Source organism: Nomascus leucogenys, chromosome 22a (assembly GCF_006542625.1).
Source record: "Nomascus leucogenys isolate Asia chromosome 22a, Asia_NLE_v1, whole genome shotgun sequence".
Taxonomy (NCBI): Eukaryota; Metazoa; Chordata; class Mammalia; order Primates; family Hylobatidae; genus Nomascus; species Nomascus leucogenys.
This window is the reverse complement of record NC_044402.1, coordinates 69140384-69160411: the sequence shown is the minus strand read 5'-3', so window position 1 is coordinate 69160411 and position 20028 is coordinate 69140384. Positions and strand designations below refer to the sequence as shown.

At 38.0% G+C, this 20028-nt stretch overlaps 1 protein-coding gene across 1 annotated transcript; it reads left to right on the top strand.

The window, feature by feature from the left end:
- Positions 1–434: 434 nt before the first annotated feature.
- SPC25 (SPC25 component of NDC80 kinetochore complex) lies at positions 435–19812 on the top strand. Its single transcript, XM_003254217.4, has 7 exons — positions 435–562; positions 1347–1493; positions 1589–1654; positions 13334–13480; positions 14541–14645; positions 17031–17129; positions 19149–19812. Exons 2-7 carry the CDS (start codon positions 1361–1363, stop codon positions 19271–19273), a joined length of 675 nt encoding a protein of 224 aa, XP_003254265.2. The 5' UTR covers positions 435–562; positions 1347–1360; the 3' UTR covers positions 19274–19812.
- The last annotated feature ends 216 nt before the right edge of the window (positions 19813–20028 follow it).

Here is a 20028-nt window from a genome sequence, read left to right as displayed (position 1 = left end):
ACATTGTTAGAGAAGCTGGGGGCGTAGAAAAGAAGGAATATTTTTGTAAGCAGTAAAAACCTATTCTGAGGACCATCTGAATGTTTCTGCCCATTCACAATTGAAGTCAACTTTACAAGGTGAATACAAAGAAGAGGATGTGTTCTTGCAAAAGATACGATTAAAGGTCAATATATATATATATTTGTTCCAGAAACCTTTATTTGAAGCCAATGAATGACTTGTCGTGGGCGAGCTCTTCGGGTGCTATTAATACTTTCTGGTCACAGCGGAGACGCTGGCTGTTGTTCAGAAGAGAACTACGAATCCCAGAATGCCCTGTTCCCCCATTTTCCCCGCGACAATCCAAGGGTGAGTTCAACCAATCCTGTCAAGGAGAGCCTGCTGTATCGGCCAATCAGAAGACGATCCTGCGCCTGGAGGCGGGTGGCGGGAAGTGCACTCGGTTTGAAATCGGAAAGTTGGCGGGGCTGCGGGAGCTGAGCTGAGAGCCCGGCTGTTGGCTAGAGTGGGCGCGGATCTGGTGTGGGGAAGGCGGCGGGACTCAGGCCTGCCTGCGAAGGTGAGGGAGTTGGGCGCCGAGCTGGGCTCCTTGGCCCCCCTGTCGCGATAAGGGAAAGTGAGTTTGAGGGCAGAATGTGTGTATTTGCGGCGGCGTTTATGAAATGCGCATCTTGTTGCTGTTCGGGCCTCACAGCCTGGCGGGGTGGGCAGCTGCGAAACCAAAGCGTTCTGAGTTTCACTGCAGGAGGTATCTTTTGTCCTCCTGGGAAGATTTTAGCGTTGCAGAGTACTGGTGGGTCCAGGATTCTCCCAGGACCTCCTTTTACAGAGGATACTGAGGCCCGAGGTGACTTGTATACATCCTCGTCGGAACCTACCAAACTCCCACCTTAGTCCCTATTTTACTGTTAACTTTTACTGTTCTGAGGTGGAGGAGAGAGACAGGGTAGATATATGGGGTCTTATTCTATGGGAGGGTGCCGGCCACCTGGCTATCCTGATGATCTCTGATCAGAAAGGGGTAGAGTTGGAAAAGGGGTTTTAGAAGTAAACAGTTTTACTTCTGAGAAAATGGACCCAGGGTCAGTGCGTGTGAGTGTCCTGTGCGGTTACACTTACCTACTAACAAGCTGCTAGAAGGTAAAGGTGTCCTGAATTCTTGCTGCACCTTAACAACAGTTAAGCCCAGGTGGCTTGATTTACCCTTGAATACCTAGAATTAAAGGTAAGTTGCTATTTTCTAGCAAAGGACAAATTGCCAAAATACTGTATACCCGATTGGAATATGTGGGTGATTTGATTTCAATAACTCTGAAAAAATGCAATATGTATTCTGTTTTTAGCATTGTCCTACATAATGGTAGAGGACGAACTGGCACTATTCGATAAAAGCATAAATGAATTTTGGAATAAATTCAAAAGTACGGACACCTCCGGTCAGATGGCGGGACTAAGAGATACCTACAAGGATTCCATGAAAGCATTTGCAGGTACCTAATGTTAACTTGTAACATGCTGTTTTTGCCGTTCTAGTTTATTTTTTAGTGTTATTGCAGCTGAATTGAAAGTTCGATTTCTCTTTCAGAAAAGCTGTCTGTGAAATTAAAGGAAGAAGAACGAATGGTTGAGATGTTTCTGGAATATCAAAATCGTATGTGAAAAAGTATAAATCATGGGGCTTTTTTTTTTAGATAAAACATCTTTATCATGAAATCTCTCATACAAGTAAGACAATGTATTTTGTGTACACAAGTGTGTATATGTTGTGTGTGTGTGTGTGTATATACACACACACACACACACACACGTACATGTGGTGGCTTATGCCTGTAATCCCAACACTTTGGGAGGAAGAGTTGGGTGGATCCCTTGAGCTCAGGAGTTCAAGACCAGCCCAAGCAACATGGTGAAATCCTGTCTCTACAAAAAATTAAAAAAAAAAAATTAAAAATTAAAAAAATATATATATACATATATAGACACATACACACACAAATACATACACATTAACACATATACATGTGCTTATATATAGGAATAAACATTGACATACTATACAGCTTAAGAAAGAACATCCTATTTACACCTTTTCCCATCTTCCACAACTAACCTATCAATATATTGTTTAGTATCGTGGGGGTTTTTTGTTTTGTTTTTTGAGACAGGGTCTCACTCTGTCACCCAAGCTGGACTGCAGTGGCGCGATCTCGGCTCACTGCAAGCTCCACCTCCTGGGTTCACGCCATTCTCCTGCCTCAGCCTCCTGAGTAGCTGGGATTACAGGCGCCTGCAACCACGCCTTGCTAATTTTTTGTATTTTTAGTAGAGACGGGGTTTCACTGTGTTAGCCAAGATGGTCTCGATCTCCTGACCTCGTGATCTGCCCGCCTCGGCCTCCCAAAGTGCTGGGATTACAGGCGTGAGCCACCGTGCCCGGTGACAGGGTCTCACTTTGTCAGCCAGGCTGGGGTGCAGTGGCATGATCTAGGCTCACTTCAGCCTTGACCTCCTCGGCTCAAGTGATACTCCCACTTCAGCTCCCTAAGTAGCTGGGACCACTGGTGCACGCCAGCATGCCTGGGTAATTTCGGATTTTTTGTAGAGATGGGGTTTCACCATATTGTGCAGGCTGGTCTTAAACTCCTGGGCTCAAGTGGGCCGCTCACTTTGGCCTCCCAAAGTGCTAGGATTTCGGGTGTGAGCCACTGTGCCTGGCCTCTAGTATTGTGTTTGTGAATGTTATATAAATGGCATTCTCTTGTATGTCTTCTGTCCATTTTTTCACTTAGCACTATACTTGTGAGATTTGTCCGTGCCAAGGTATAAATGCCAGTATTTTTTAAAAGATGAGTTTGTTTTCATGTTGGAAATCACAGCCTGGGGATTGAAAAGCTAGAGTTCTCTCAGCTCTGTTAGTTCTCTGACAGTGTTTTTCTCCATATTTTTACTACTGTTCTTGCCATCTTATTTCTACTACTCTCCAGGTTGTCCAGAGTGAATCAGTAGCTTTTACTGAATTCTTACACACAGGACACAAACATGTGTCCACAGTTCAAATTCCACTAGAGATACTTGATTTAAAGGCACCATGTTTTAAACAATATTAGACTAGAATGTCCTCACATGGGGCATATGTTCTTTCATTTGCAAAATGGGTAGCCTTGACTTACCCACTTTACTCATTGTATGGCCCATGAAGGCATTTGACTTTGTTACCCCAGTAAGTTATTTGCTACACTTTTACCCATGTTTACTTTCTTTCTTTTTCTTTTTCTTTTTTGAGATGGAGTCTTGCTGTGTTGCCCAGGCTGGAGTGCAGTGGCACGATCTCGGCTCACTGCAACCTTTGCCTTCTGGGTTCAAGTGATTCTCCTGCCTCAGCCTCCCGAGTAGCTGAGACTACAGGTGTGCACCACCACATGCCACCAATTTTTTGTATTTTTAGTAGAGACGGGGTTTCACCGTGTTAGCCAGGATGGTCTCAATCTCCTGACCTCAGGTGATCTGCCCACCTTGGCCTCCCAAAGTGCTGGGATTACAGGCGTCAGCCACCGCAACTGGCCTACCCATGTTTACTTTCTAATCTGCCCTGAAGCTTCCATGCCCTTCACTGCTTCTCTCATTCCCTCTGTAACCATAAGCAAAAAGGAAAATCACTTTTGTTTGTATGCGTGTGTGAAAGAGTGATACTGAGTTTGGGTTCTTTAAAACCTCTTTGTAGGATCCCTAGGCATTAGAAAATTAAGTTTGGAACTGTCAGTTTTACTGCTGTGAGTCTCAAACTGTGCTCTTAAAGATTATAGCGTGAAGTTATGCTCTATATAGTCTAAAATCTAAAAGCATTATCAATATTTTTCTTTTAAAAATCAGTTTATACTTGGCCGGGCGCAGTGGCTCACGCCTGTAATCCCAGCACTTTGGGAGGCCGAGGCGGGTGGATCATGAGGTCAGGAGATCGAGACCATCCTGGCTAACACGGTGAAACCCCGTCTCTACTAAAAATACAAAACATTAGCCGGGCGTGGTAGTGAGCACCTGTGGTCCCAGCTACTCGGGAGGCTGAGGCAGGAGAATGGCGTGAACTCGGGAGGCGGAACTTGCAGTGAGCCCAGATCGTGCCACTGCACTGCAGCCTGGGCAACAGAGCAAGACTCCATCTCAAAAAAAAAAAAAAAAAAAATCAGTTTATACTTGAACAGAAATACAATTTACCCAAGTTTAATTAATTCAATGAACATATGACTGCTATTGCCCACCACTAAGGAGACAACAGTGCATAAAATATAATCTCACAATATTGTGGGGGATATAGATGGGGAAACCACAATTAAAATATATTGTGCCAGGCTCAATGGCTCAAGCCAAAGTAGTCCCAGCACTTTGGGAGGCCGAGGCAGGAGGATTGCCTGAGCCCAGGAGTTCAAGACCAGCCTGGGCAATATAGTGAGAACTTGTCTCTATAAAAATTAAGGAAAAATTAGCCACGTGTGTTGGCAGACACCTGTAGTGCCAGCTACTCAGGAGGCTGAGGCAGGAGGATCACTTGAGCCCAGGAGATTGAGTTTACAGTGAGCCGTGATCATGCCACTACACTCCAGCCTGGGCGACAGAGTGAGACCCTGTCTCCAAAAAAAAAAAAAAAAAAAAAAAGATTGTATTCGTTGTTAGAATAATGTAATAGATGCTGTGTGAGGATAGAATCTGGAAGGTTTGATTCTTCCAGTGAGGAATGCAGGATATTTAATAGCTAACCATTACCTTGTATACCATGTGCTAGGCCCTGTTCTAAGCTCTTTGCATATATTGACTCACGAATCCTCACAACAACCGTAAGAGGTATAGATACTGCTTTTAGTCTTACATGTTAGATTTTTATGACAAAATAAGCACAGAGAGGTTAAGCAACTTTCTCAAGGTCAGATAGCTGATAATGAACAGAAATATGATTTGAACCTACAGTCTGATTATACCACACTACTTTGGAGGAAATCACATAAAGGAGGGTTAGGGATGTTCAACACAGTCAGCATTACATTCTAGGAAGAGGGAACAGCACATGGAATATGGCAGGAACATAAGAGCTTGTTAAGTTCTGGGATGGCTGGAGTACACCAGGGATGGGGAGTGGTGGATAAGTGGCTGGAAGAACTGGTTGGCCAGATGATGGACATTCCATGTTGTGCAAAGGGGGTTAGACTTTGTTTTTCGGGAGACAAAGAGTTGCTACAGGATTTCAATCTGGAAAATGATATTGGATTTATATGTCAGAAGAAGCAATCTAGTAATCATGCACAATAAAGAGGAGGGGAGTGAGATTGTTGTCCATAAAGAGACCAGTTAAAGGAAAAATTTAGTGTACTAGTACAGGCACATAATGAGTATGACTTGGACCAATGACAGGTCTGAGGAGTTAGACTCAAGACTGTTGGCCTGAAGGTGAGAGTATGCTGTGGTCTAGGAGGATTCCTTCTGACATGGAGTATGAATCAGTGGTGATGCATTTACTAAGGGATTTAAAGAGAGGAGGAGCATGTTTTTATAAGTGGGAAGGAAACATACGTGGGTTCAATTTTAAACATGTTGGGTGAATATGCTGAGTTTATTGTGCAGCAAGTCTTCAGGTGGCGATATCTGATAGGCAATGGATATATTCATCTGGAAGCCAGCCAGAAAAGTGGTCTTTGCTGAAGATAGGGATTTCTGAGTCTTTAGTGTATTTGGGGGCTTGAAGCTGTGGAAGAATATGCAGAGTGAAAGAGGGTAGCCTTGGTTAGTAATAATAATTATTTACTCATTACTGTGTGCCAGGTACTATGCTAAATGCCTTACATTGACCATCTTCTTCAGTTCTCATGAGTTTTTCAGGGTTGGTATCGTTTATTATTATTATTCCTACTTTTCTGATATTACAGTCCCAGAGAGATTGTGATTTGCCCCAGATCATCAGATTAACTCCAGAAGCCTCACTCATCTTCAAAACATTACGTTTCCTCTCCAATTTGAGAGAGGGGTAAATGAAAAGGACCAGGAAAGACAGAATTAGTAATTGGAGAACAGAGGAAGTAAGAGAGAAGGTCACCAAAAACTAAAAGACGAGAGAAACAAGAAAGGGTATTGTCAACAATGGAAGTCACAGGTAGATCCAATAAGGTAAAGATTGAGATAGATATTATTTTGGGAACAAGAAAGTTGGAGGGAATTCATTCACTACCAAATACTTGTTGAGCTGCTGCTCTATACCAGGTAATCTTCTAGGAAGATACTGCAGAGAACAAAATAGCCTAAAGTTCTGGAGCCATAAATTCTAATTATCGCAAGAAGGAAGATCATCTATTGAAAGTGAGAGGCATTTACTATGGGAAGGCTTTTAAATTATTATAAATCCTGAAGTCTGTCTAAGACCAGAGATTATCCCTGTTTTACAGATGAGGAAATTGAAGCTCACTGAGGTTAAGAAACTTGCCTAAGGTCTGGAGGTAGAGGATCTAGGATTGCAATGATAGCGTCTGTGCTCTTTCCATTGTACTATACTGACCTGCATTGGAGTGAAAATGCAAGGAAGGGTTCCTCTGGTGTGTAGGAGTGAAAGTTTGAAATGTCGGTCCTGGGAATAAGACAGCCTGCTGTGTACACATGCAATAATAGTCACGCAACAGGCCAGGTGCAGTGGCTCACACCTGTAGTCCTAGCACTTTAGGAGGCCGAGGCAGGTGGATCACGAGGTCAAAAGATCAAGACCATTCTGGCCAACATGGTGAAACCCCATCTCTACTAAAAATATAAAAATTAGCTGGGCATGGTGGCAGGTGCCTGTAGTCCTGGCTACTCAGAAGGCTGAAGCAGGAGAATCGCTTGAACCCGGGAGGCGGAGGTTGCAGTGAGTCGAGATTGTACCACTGCACTGCAGCCTGGCAACAGAGTGAGACTTTGTCTCAAAAAAAAAAAAAAAAAGAAAAAAAAAGTAGTCACATAGCATTGAGGACCCCTATATTTGTATTGGCCACAAATTCACACAGTTCTTCAAATGTTATAATAAAAACACTCTCATCCGTGGTATTTATGTGTCACTAGTTTAAAAGTTTTTGTATTATTATTACTGGATACTCTAACCCCAGTGAATGGGGTAGCCACTGTTATCCCCATTTTACAAATAAGGAAAAGAGTTTCAGAAGTGATTTTGAGTGGGGTCCTTGGGTAACAACTGATGAGCTGGATCAGAGTTGAGACCTTTGACTTTCAATCTGGATTTCTTGTGTAGTACAATTCTACTTAATTCTTTTCTTTAAATAGTAGCATTTTTCTTTCTAGTAAGATGTTTATTTTTAAATTATACTTGACATAATATATGATCATGTTCATATTCTCAGAACATATAGAAAAGTAAGCAAAAAATATCACCTGTAATGTTGAGAACCATATTTAACAAAACGACTTTCTAGCTTTTATTTTTCATGAGCTATGTAGATTTTTAACATAATTATGTTCATGGTATCTATATAACTATCTTTTTTTTTCAACTTTGAGAATATTTTCCCACATTGCTAAATTGTTTTGAAAATACATTCCATCTTATTGATATACTATATTTTAAAAATCATTTGCATGTTAGCCATTGAAGATGTTTTCAGTTTTTCATTATAAATACTGAAAAAGAATTTTTATATATAAATATTTGCACATATCCTATTTCCCTAGGGTCACTTTGTAAAAATGAAATTGCTGGGTCAAAGGAGGTGGATATTTTTAAGGCTCTTTTATTTTATAAAGTCAAAAATATTTTCTAGAAGGACCCTAGCATTTTGCATTCCTCTCAACATTAGTTGTTACTTTTGTAAACGTTGTTGTAATAAATGAAAATTGAAATCTTACTGCTTTACTTGCATTTCTGTGATTAATCTGATGTTAAATTATCTTTCATATTTATTAGCCATCTGCATTCTGTGTTTCATCTGTTTATCCCTTTGTCTGTTTTTTTCTTAGGAATTTGTATTTGTGTCTTCCTCTTGAGATTAAAATGGCAACCCATTGTTGGAGGAGGGTAATTTAATGGGCAAAGTATTGCCTTTGAAGTCAAGACCTGAGTTTGAACGCAGTCTGTTTATTTATTTATTTATTTTTGAGACAGGGTCTCGCCCTGTCGCCAGGCTGGAGTGCAGTGGTGTGATCTCAGTTCACTGCAACCTCCAACTCCCTGGTTCAAGCTATTCTGCCTCAGCCTCCCAAGTAGCTGGAATTAGAGGCACACACCACCATGCCCAGCTCATTTTTGTATTTTTAGTAGAGACGGGGTTTCACAATGTTGGCCAGGATGGTCTGTATCTCCTGACCTCATGATCCGCCCACCTGAGCCTCCTAAAGTACAGGGATTACAGGCGTGAGCCACCGCACCTGGCCCTTATTATTTATTTCATCCTAGCAAATGCAACTTTGGGCAAGTTACTGAACTGCTGAGTGTTTTTCCTCTTCTTTTAAAAAAGTAGTAAAAGACTAAAGAATTTATTTTGGATTTCAGCACTGTTTAGAGAATAATCTACCTCTTGAACATTGATTTGATATTTCATTTATCATATTAACTTCCTAACTGTGCCAACATTTGTTTGGCATGTCTTTTATAATATTTAAAAGCATAAAATATGTCTTCATATATTCAGATCAAATATGTGTCTCAGACAAGCTTTGCAGTTTTTTTCAAACAGAGCCTACACATTTCTTGATCTAAGTTGATTCTGAATTTTCTGTTTGTTACCTCTATAAACAAGATTTTCCTGTTGCCTGAGGAATGCTTGTCTTGAGAGATGTTCAAGCACTGAGAATTCCATGCTGACTTCAATTTGGGAAACAGATCATAGTGTATTTCTCTTTTGAAGATTTATGATATTTAAAGTCTTCATAAATTCAGTGATGGACTAACTTGTTTAACTTTGAGAAAAATATTACTCATCCTTGGAGCACATATTTACTTGTAATCATAATACTGGAATTAAATGACAGTATAGATAGTTTGGTTTATTTGATACAATTCTAGATTACTGGCATTATTAATTGGCATTTGATTTTAAAGTGTTTAGATTTCATTTAAGTATTAGTAAAACTAAATCTTTAATTCAAAAATTCATAAGCACATTATAAAGCACCACTTGAGCTTTACTGGCTCTGCTTATTTGACCTCAGTAGCCTCTGCCCTAGAGTTCTTACGCTTTTTGTGCCTTCCTGCTTTCTTTAGCCCCCTGATTGGCATTTTGGGGACACGTCTCTGTGCAATGAGCCCCAAGTAGCAGCAGTTGTATCTTTCTTCCAACAAACAGAGGAAGAAGTGGCCCTGCCAGGGTTACTCCTTTCTCAGCAGAGCGGTTTGGCCAGGTTTATGCACAGGCATTGTTGTTTTTATTTTGAGCATGTGTGTGAGAAAGGGGTGAGTAATTGCAGAAGCTGAGTGTTTAAGAGGGCTAGGGCAAGAAGAACTTGTATAGAGAGTGACAGGGACATGGGGAAGAAAGGGAAGGTAGATTAAAGCCAAGAAGGAGTAATGAGGTGCTGGCTAATATGTGAGACAGATGTAAAAGGCCAGTATTTTGGTACATGGATGCCTTGTTTTATTGCACTTTGCTTTATTGCACTTTACAGATACTGCAATTTTTACAAATTAAAGGTTAATGGCAACCATGTGTCAAGTCTATGGGCACCATTTTTCCGTCAGCATGTGCTGACTTCATATCTGTCACATGTTGGTAATTCTCACAAGATTTCAAACTTGTCATTATTATATTTCTTGTGGTGCTCTATGATCAGTGATCTTTGACGTTACTATTGTAATTGTTTTAAGCGCTATGAATGACACCCATATAAGATGACAAACTTAATGGATAGGTGTTGAATGACTTCTGAGTGCTCCGCTGACCAGCCATTCCTGTCATTCTTCCTCTTCTTGGGCCCTCCCTAGTCTCCAGTATTGAAATTAGGCCAATTAGTAAACCTATAGTGACCTCTAAGTGTTCAACTGAAAGAAGGAGTCATAGGTCTCTCACTTTAAATCAAAAGCTAGAAATGATTAAGCTTAGTGGGAAAGTGTGTCAAAAGCTGAGATAGGCTGAAAGCTTGGCCTCTTGCGCCAATTAGCAAAAGTGCTAATTCAGTGAACACACGAATGATAAGAAAGAGAAACAGCCTTATTGTTAATGTAGAGAAAATTTTAGTGGCCTTAATAGAAGAGCAAACAAACCACAACATTCCTTTAAGCAAAAGCCTAATTCAGGGTAAGACTCTAGCCCTCTTCAATTCTATGAAGGCTTGAGAAAGATGAGGGAAGTTTCAGAAGAAGATTTTGAAGCTAGCAGAAGTTGGTTCATGAGGTTTAAGGAAAGCAGCTGCCTCCATAAAAATGCAAGATGAAGCAGAAGTGCTAATGTAGAAGCTACAGCAAGTTATCTAGCTAAGATCATTGAATGAACAGATCATTAAAGTACAGATTTTTGATGTAGATGAAAAAGCAGTTTTCTATTGGAAGAAGATGCCATCTAAGACTTCCATAGCTAGAGAGAAGTCAAGGCCTGCTTTGAAGCTTCAAAGGACAGGCTGACTCTTTTTAGTGACTAATGCATCTGGTGACTTTAAGTTGAAGCCAGTGCTCACTTGCCATTCCCCAAATCCTAGGGCCCTTAAGAATTATACTAAATCTACTCTGCCTATGTTCTATAAATGGAATAGCAAAGCCTAGATGACAGCACATGTGTATATAGCATAGTTTACTGAATATTTTAGGCCCACTGTTGAGACCTTCTGCTCAGGAAAAAAAATGCCTTTCAAAATATTTCTGCTCATTAACAGTGCATCTGGTCACCCAAGAGCGCTGATGGAGATTAGTGTTGTTTTCATGCCTGCTAAGACAACATCCATTCTGCAGCCCATGGATCAAGGGGTAATTTTGACTTTCATGTCTCATTATTTAAGAAATAAGGTTATAGCTACCACAAGTAGTGATTTCCTCTGATGGATCTGGGCAAAATAAATTGAAAACCTTCCAGAGAAAGGATTCACCATTCTAGATGCCATAGAACATTCATGATTCACAGGAAGAGGTCAAAATATCAACATGAACAAGAGCTTGGAAGAAGTTGATTTTACCCCTCATGGATGACTTTGAGAGGTTCAAGACTTCAATGGAGAAAGTAACTACAGATGTGGTGAAAATCACAAGAGACCTAGATTTAGAAGTGGAGCCTGAAGATGTGACCGAATTGCTGCCATCTCATGATAAAACTTGAATGGATAAGGAGTTGCTTCTTATGGATAAGCAAAGAAAGTGGTTTTTTGGAACGGAATCCACTCCTGGTGAAGATGCTGTGAACATTGTTTAACTGACAACAAAGGATTTAGACTATTATATAAACTTAGTTGATAAAGTAGCAGCAGGGTTTGAGAAGACTGCCTCCAGTTTTGAAAGAAGTTCTACCAGGGGTAAATGCTGTCAAACACCATTGTATGCTGCAGAGAAATCTTTCATGAAATAGTTGATTGATGCAGCAAACTTTATTGTCGTATTATAATAAATTGCCACAGCCACCCCAACCTTCAGCAACTACCACTCTGATCAGTCAGCAGCCATCAACATCAAGGCAAGACCCTCACCCTGCAAAAATTTAGGACTTGCTGAAGGCTCAGATGATTATTAGCATATTTTAGCAATACAATATTTTTAATTAAGATATGTACGTTTGTTTTTTAGCCATAATGCTATTGCACGCTTAATAGACTACAATATAGTGTAAAATAACTTTTCTATGTACTGGGAAACCAAAACATTTGTGTGACTTGTTTTATTGCAATATTCGCTTTATCACAGTGATCTGGAATAGAACTTGGAGTATCTCCAACGTATGCCAGTACTTAAAAATAGCACAGAATAGCAAAAACTAATAAAACCAATAAAAACAAAGAGCAAAACCAAATATTACAGCTATTAATATTAGCATAAACATCTCTTCTTACCTATGTATTAATCACTGGTGTTATGTACAAAACTATTGATTTTTTGGTGTGTAGTACCACAAATTGTGATAGGTTTTCAGTAGATTTTTCTGAGTGTTCTGGATAGATGTCTGTTGTCTACATACAATGAAAAATAGTTCTTTTCTTTTTCCTTATGGTTTTACCAGCTAAATATCTTGTCTTGGTCAGAAACTTCTAGGGAAATATTAAATAACAGTGCTAACTGGCATCTATTTTATTCCTTTTGGAAATGCCAAATATATATTATGAGATTTGAAAGGTTTTTGATTTGTTTCTATCATGTTAAATGTCCTTCCATTTATAGTTTAAGAATCAGTGTCAGGAGTGGATGCTGAATTAATATGAAACATCTCTTCAATTCTTATTCATGTGATGGATTTTCCTAATATTACACCTTCACTATATAAAACCCTTAGTATAAACTATATTTGCTCTTAGTGGATTATTTTTAATGTAACTTAATATTTTATTGAGCATCTTTGCACCTATGTTTTTAAGTGAGATTAGTTTGTATAGTTGTGGGTAGAGGGCCAGTGCTATCTTTAATTTTTTGTTTTAGCTTTAGAATTATGCTTACATTGTAAGCTTTGCCTGCCCACCTGTCTTCCTTCACTTATTTCTGTCTTTTGGTATGTTCCGGAATAATTTATATAGCATTAGAGTGAGCCTTTTCCTCAAAGCACTGTTTAAAACCATTTTCTAGAGTTTGGTTGTTGGCCGGGCTGGTGGCTTGCACTGGTAATCCCAGCACTTTGAGAGGTTGAGGTAGGAGGATTGCTTGAGCGTAAGAGTTTGAGACTAGCCTGGGCAACATAGTGAGATAAAAAAATTTAAAAATCAGCCAGGCGTGATGTGGTGTGTGCCTGTAGTCCCAGGTACTCGGGATGCTAAGGTGGGAGGCTGCAATGAGTAGTGATTGTGCCACTGTATTCCAGCCTGGGCAACAGTGAGACCCTGTTTCAAAAAAATATAAAAATAAAATAAAAAATAGAGTTTAGTTATCTTTGTTGGTAGTTTTTATTTCTGTGCTTATTTGGAGTGGGGAGCTGCAGGGTCATGATCTTTTGATTTTCTGTTTCTTGGTTTAATTTGGTATTCTCATTTTAAGAAGCTTTTCTGTCTCAAAGTTTTTAAAGATGAGTAGGAAAGAATAGATTAGGATTTTTTTTCTCTTTTGTCTTTTATAATTTTGAATCGTTAGAAAATGCTTATCAGTCAAAACATTCTTCATTAATCTTTATGAAAGTCAGTAAACTTTGGCGTTTTCTTAGATACATGTCAGAGAGCCAAGCATCTTTTAGCTAATACCTTGTGCTTCTTACAGAGATCAGCAGGCAAAATAAGCTCATTCAAGAAAAAAAGGGTAACTTGTTAAAATTGATTGCTGAAGTAAAAGGCAAAAAGCAGGAATTGGAAGTACTGACTGCAAATATCCAGGATCTTAAGGAAGAATATTCTAGGAAGAAGGAAAGTAAGTTTCCTCTTATAAACATACTGATCTAAAATGGAAAGTGGTGACGGTTCACCTTTATTAAGTACATCTTGCCTGTTCCAGTTCATTGCTAAAAATGGATTACAGTACCCCAGGGCATAACCAGCCACTCATCTCTGCAAGATGTCATTAAAGTTAACTAACGGTTTTATTTTCTTTTGTCTTACTTAAAGGGCCTTCTCTTGTTATTTTTAATATAATCAGTAATAACGAAATTGATAGGAGGTTTTAATTAAGCAGAGTGAGAAATGGTGTCCCTAAATAAAATTTGCTTTGGACAAGCCATAGTGTACTTTATGCAACAAATATTTATTGACCATACATTCTCTGCCAGGTAATGTTAAGCGTTCTTTTTATGCTGCAAAATCTCTTATGTATAAAGAACTTTCATATTCAAATGAATGCATCTTTTAGAAAGGAGCCTTGTTTGCCCACAAACTAGGTAATCTATTCTTCAAATCTGAAAATAGCAAAGTTTGTTTTGTAAATGCTTTTTCTTGTGGAGTTCTTATCCAAGTCTAAATTGTGAAATTATTTTTCTCATTACTTAGGGACTATTGTGCTACTTTAAAGTATATTTAGGGACTATTGTGCTAACTTAAAAAAAAAAAAAAAAGAATAAACTAGCATGAAGTAAGGCTGACCTCTCATAAGAAATAGTTATGCTTGAAGGAAGAGAACATTTTCCCATGAAGCAATTGGTTATCTAGAAAAAAAGCACAATAGTATAAATGAAGTCTGTCTATTTCTATGCCAGCCATACAAATCCCTGGCCTATTTACTTATGCTACTACATAATAAAGTAAGACAAGGCTTATTCTTCTCACTATCTGTATACATTTTCTTAGCAGTTTTTCCTTCCAACTTGAATGACCAGAAGCTTCTTTTAGCCGACTGGTAGATATAGAAACAATAAATGGAAGCAGATTTATAGGCTTGGGATCATTTTATAGTTGATTTTAAGTTTAAAAAATTAACTCAGTGAGCATTAATTTGCTATTATTTAAAACATCTAATATTGTGTGTGTTTTTTAATCAGCTATTTCTACTGCTAATAAAGCGAATGCAGAGAGGTTGAAAAGGCTGCAGAAATCTGCAGACTTATATAGAGATCGACTTGGACTAGAAATTCGAAAAATTTATGGTAAGTTTGTTAATATAAATAAAATATAGGAGATTACAAAAGTATGTCTTTTCTTAAGTAGAAGAAAATTTTAAAAATATTTTCAACTAAAATAATGACCACATTAACTTTTTAGAAAATAGGAAAAAGTTACAATTTTTAAATTATTCTAACATAGCTACTGATGCTGTAGTTATTTATCATTCGGTATTTTAATAAATGTATTTTTGGCATGATTGTCAACATGTAAATAATTTTTGTTGTTCCTATCAGCATTGTATTCTGAGCATTTCCTCAGTTGCTATAGTCGTCATAATGGTAATTTTTAAGTAGTGATGTAGTAATTCATTCTATTAATATAGCATAATTTATTCAACCATTTATCTATTGTTTAACACACACTTTGCTTCTACCAACATTTGGATTCTGCCAGTTTTTTCAGTTTTAGAAATACAGTCATCCCCACTTATTCACGGTTTCTGTTACGTATGTTCAACCGTGGTCTGACGATATTAAATGGATGAGTATGGTACAATAAGATATTGTGAGAGGGAGAGAAGCTACATTCATATAACTTTTATTACAGTATGTTGTTGTAATTGTTCTGTTTTATTAGTTGTTGTTAATCTCTTTCTGTGCCTAATTTACAACTTAAACTTTATCATAGGTATGTATGTATAGGAAAATACATAGTGTGGACAGTCCCTGACTTATGATAGTTCAACTTACAATTTTTTGACTTTATAATCAGTTTATCAGGGTGTTAAATGCATTTTTGCCTTACAATGTTTTTGACTTTTGATGTGTTTATTGGCACATAATGCCATTGTAAGTCAAGGAGCATCTGTTTACATAGTGTTTGGTACTATCTATGGTTTCAGGCATCTGTTGGGGTCTTGGAACATATTTCTCCCTGGTGGATAAAGGGGGACTATTGTAAACCAGTGAGCATAGACTTTCCTATTTTCTTTGTATGGTTTTTCATAGAATTGTTTCCCAGAGAGGAATTACTGGTCTAAAACACATGAATATTTTGATATCTGTTCCATGTATATCTCATGTACATCGCTAATGTATGGCAATGTCTGTTGTGTCTGGGCTTCCCAAGATCACTCTCAGGTTTGGTGATTCACTAGAAGGAATTAGCATATAGTCATATTCATAGCTAAGATTTACTGCAGCAAAAGGATACAGAACAGAATCAGCAAAGAAACAATAGCACATGGGGCAAAGTCTACAGGAAACCTGGCACAAGCTTTCAAGAGTCCTAAACCAGTAGAGTCAAATGGGATGTGCTAATTCCTTCAGCATCAAATTGTGACAACACACGTGAAGTGTTGTCTACCAGGAAGCTCATTAGAGGTTCTGGAAGCTTATGCCTGGTTCTCCTTGGACTTTACTCCATGTACCTTTTCCCTTTGCTGATTTTGCTATATCCTTTTGCTGTAATAAATCATAGCCCTGAGTATGGCCATATGCTGCTGAGTGAATCCTATGAGTTCTCCTAGTGAATCATAAAAAAGACCACAGCAGCCAAGTTCATTCCATTTTATGGCTGAACAATGTTCCATTGTATGTGTGTACTATATCCATTCATCTGTTGGTAGGCACTGGGTTATTTCCACTTTTTGGCTACTATGAATAATGCTGCTATGAACATTGGCATACAGTTATCTACTTGAGTCTCTGTTTTCAATTCTTTCAGCTATATACTTATGAGTGGAATTGCTGGGTCATATTGTAATTCTATATTTAAACTTTTTGAGGATCTGCCAAACTGTTTTTCACAGTGGCTGTACCATTTTACATTTCTACCAGCAATGTACTAGGGTTCCAGTTTCTCCACATCCTCACCAACACTGTTATTTTCCATTTATTTATTTGCCATCCTACTGGGTATGAAATGGTGTCTCATTGTAGTTTCGGCTTGCATTTACATAATGACTAATAATGTTGAGCATCTTTTCGTGTACTTAATGGCCATTTTTATATATTCTTTAGAGAAACGTCCTTTCAGATTTTTTGCCCATTATTGAATTGGGTGGTTTTTAGTTGTAGGAGTTTCAAATACATTCTATGTATTCAACCTTTATCAGATAAATGATTGCAAATATTTTCTCCCATTCTTTAGGTTGTCTTTTCCTTCTCTTGATAGTGTTCTTTGAAGGACAAAAGTTTTTAATTTTAACAAAGTCCAATTTATCTAGTTTTTCTTTTGTTGACTGTATTTTTGATGTCATATTGAAACTATAATATATTTTAAAATGAATTTGTAATTTCTGCATTTGGAAATGTTGGTTACATGACTGTATATACTTAGCAGTGCAGATATTGATCAAAGATGGAGTAAGAAAGGGTATCTCCACTGAAAGCTTTGACACACTAAATAGTTTAATCTCTTTTCAGGTGAGAAATTGCAGTTTATATTCACTAATATTGACCCTAAGAATCCTGAGAGCCCATTTATGTTTTCCTTGCATCTCAATGAAGCAAGGGACTATGAAGGTATGTACTAGTATCTCCTAACTGGTATTTAAGATTGACATTCCAAAATGTTATTTCAATCAGCATATAAAGTAATATGGAGGAAAGCAATAGCTCCAGACTCTATTGCTTCCTTTTTCAGTCTTGCTTCTTGGAATATAGTCTTCTAAAGGAAGTGAATATAGTCTTGATTTATAGATATTATCTAGGATCCTTAATAAGTAGCATCTCTTCAGGATGGCACAGTGCTACAGTGTCTGAACAATCTAAAAACAAAGATCACTGCATTCATGTGCAAATGTGAATTGTCCTTTTAGGTAACTTTTTTAAAAGCTGAAGCTTTAAAGAATATGGCTGCTTAAATGTGAATATTAGAATTTATCCAAGTAGATGATTTTAAAATCAAATGTAAAGTCACCAGAATTTAACAATTTATTTTCCCAAAAATACATTTTTGAAAAACTATTTCATCCTGCAGATCTCACACATTGATAATAAAGGTTTAGTTACTGATTCTGCAGCTGGCCAAAAGGCCTTTGATTTATAAGTAATATATATCATTGATAATAATGTGAACAAGAAGAGAATAGAAATATATTTATCTCTTGTTTATTCTTCTAATGCCCCTGTACAAGTAATCCTTAATTTATTGGAATTCATAAAAACGGTTCTCAGCTTATTACACCTATGCTATCATCTTAAAGCCTTTGTAGCTGACAGACACTCAGGTGAACTGCTGAGCTGGCACAGCGCTGTACCCTGGTGACTCAGTTCCTATTCCTGAGGAATTTATATTTTGAGAATCTGATTCTTATTGGGTTTTTTTCTCTCTAGATAAATATCTTCTAATCTAATTAGTGCTAGATTTTAAAAAGCAAGCCCCAAAAACCTTATCTAGCTTTTCAATTTTCTCTAAATTGGATATTCTCTTATGGTATAATCTGATAGTACATGTTAGTATATTAAGAGAGAATATACAGGATATATTTTGGACCAGATGCCCTTTGCCATTGTTTCTCTGCTGTGGTCATGGACCTTGTTTCCTAAGCAATCTGTACCAGAGATCTGGAAATCTGATAATGGGTGAATTTCTTTTCCTTTGACCACCTTCACTGGAGACTTGTCCCAGTGTACCAGCTGGTACAACTACATACAAGGACAATACTGTTATTTGTGACTTTGAGTCTCATTTGATTAATAGCCCCTGTAAATACCACTCTTGGAATAGCAACCACATTTTCTAATGCCTGCCATTTCACTTGGAAAATTCTAGATATTTCTTTCATAACTGTAAGTTATTAAGGCTGGGCATTGAAAATTGTTCTTTTTTCAGGCTGGGCATGGTGGCTCACGCCTGTAATCCCAGCACTTTGGGAGGCAGAGACAGGCAGATCACTTGAGGTCAGGAACTCAAGACCAACCTGGGTAACATGGCAAAACCCTGTCTCTACTAAAAACACAAAAGTTAGCTGGACATGTTACCTATAATCCCAGCTACTCAAAAAGCTGAGGCAAAAGAATTGCTTGAAGCCAGGAGGCAGAGTTTGCAGTGAGCTGAGATCGCACCACTGTACTTCCAGGCTTGGTTACAAATCAAGAATCTGTCTCAAAAAAAAAGAAAATTGTTCTTTTTTTTTTTTTTTTTAATCCAGTGGTCAGAAATGAAAGTCAGTCAGACCAAAGTTTTGCAGATAAAAATGACTTAACAGTTTTTTAAAAAAGTTTAAATAGTTAAAACAAAATATATAAGTTTAAGATGATGGGCAGGGTCATTCTGCATCACTAAACTCTTCAATCCTTGAGTGCCGTCTGTTTAAATTTAAAGCAAGATTATAGTACTTAAGATTTGAATATTTAGAAATTAAACAAAGGAAAGGTCCAAAACATAGTTGGCATAGGAATATCAAGTGTATCCTTTTTTGCTCAAAGAATTTCATTAAGATGTAATTGACATTCAAACTAGATGAGAGCATCTAAATTAGAAATACTTCCTGCCATAAAAAAATCTCATTCTAATTGTCTTTGATTTTTTTTTTCTAGTGTCAGATAGTGCCCCTCATCTTGAGGGCCTAGCAGAATTTCAAGAGAATGTAAGGAAGACCAACAATTTTTCGGCTTTTCTTGCCAATGTTCGGAAAGCTTTTACTGCCACAGTTTATAATTAACGTACAAATAGTGTATATAAAAACGGTTTTTCTTCTCTATTTTGTATCTCTTTTTTTTTTCTTTTTTTTATTATTATTCTACTTTAAGTTTTAGGGTACATGTGTACAACGTGCAGGTTTGTTACATATGTATACATGTGCCATGTTGGTGTGCTGCACCCATTAACTCGTCATTTAGCATTAGGTATATCTCCTAATGCTATCCCTCCCCCCTCCCCCCACCCCACAACAGTCCCCGGAGTGTGATGTTCCCCTTCCTGTGTCCCTGTGTTCTCATTGTTCAATTCCCACCTATGAGTGAGAACATGCAGTGTTTGGTTTTTTGTCCTTGCGATAGTTTGCTGAGAATGATGGTTTCCAGTTTCATCCATGTTCCTACAAAGGACATGAACTCATCTTTTTTGATGGCTGCATAGTATTCCATGGTGTATATGTGGCACATTTCCTTAATCCAGTCTATCGTTGTTGGACATTTGGGTTGGTTCCAAGTCTTTGCTATTGTGAATAGTGCCGCAATAAACATACGTGTGCATGTGTCTTTATAGCAGAATGATTTATAATCCTTTGGGTATATACCCAGTAATGGGAGGGCTGGGTCAAATGGTATTTTTAGTTCTAGATCCCTGAGGAATCGCCATACCAACTTCCACGATAGTTGAACTAGTTTACAGTCCCACCAACAGTGTAAAAGTGTTCCTATTTCTCCACATCCTCTCCAGCACCTGTTGTTTCCTGACTTTAATGATGGCCATTCT

Coding starts and splice junctions, on each gene's coding strand:
- SPC25 (XM_003254217.4), top strand. CDS start 1,361: ATGGTAGAGGACGAACTGGCACTATTCGATAAAAGCATAAATGAATTT. Junction 13,481..14,540: donor ATATTCTAGGAAGAAGGAAA/GTAAGTTTCCTC, acceptor TTTTTTAATCAG/CTATTTCTACTGCTAATAAA. Junction 14,646..17,030: donor AGAAATTCGAAAAATTTATG/GTAAGTTTGTTA, acceptor ATCTCTTTTCAG/GTGAGAAATTGCAGTTTATA.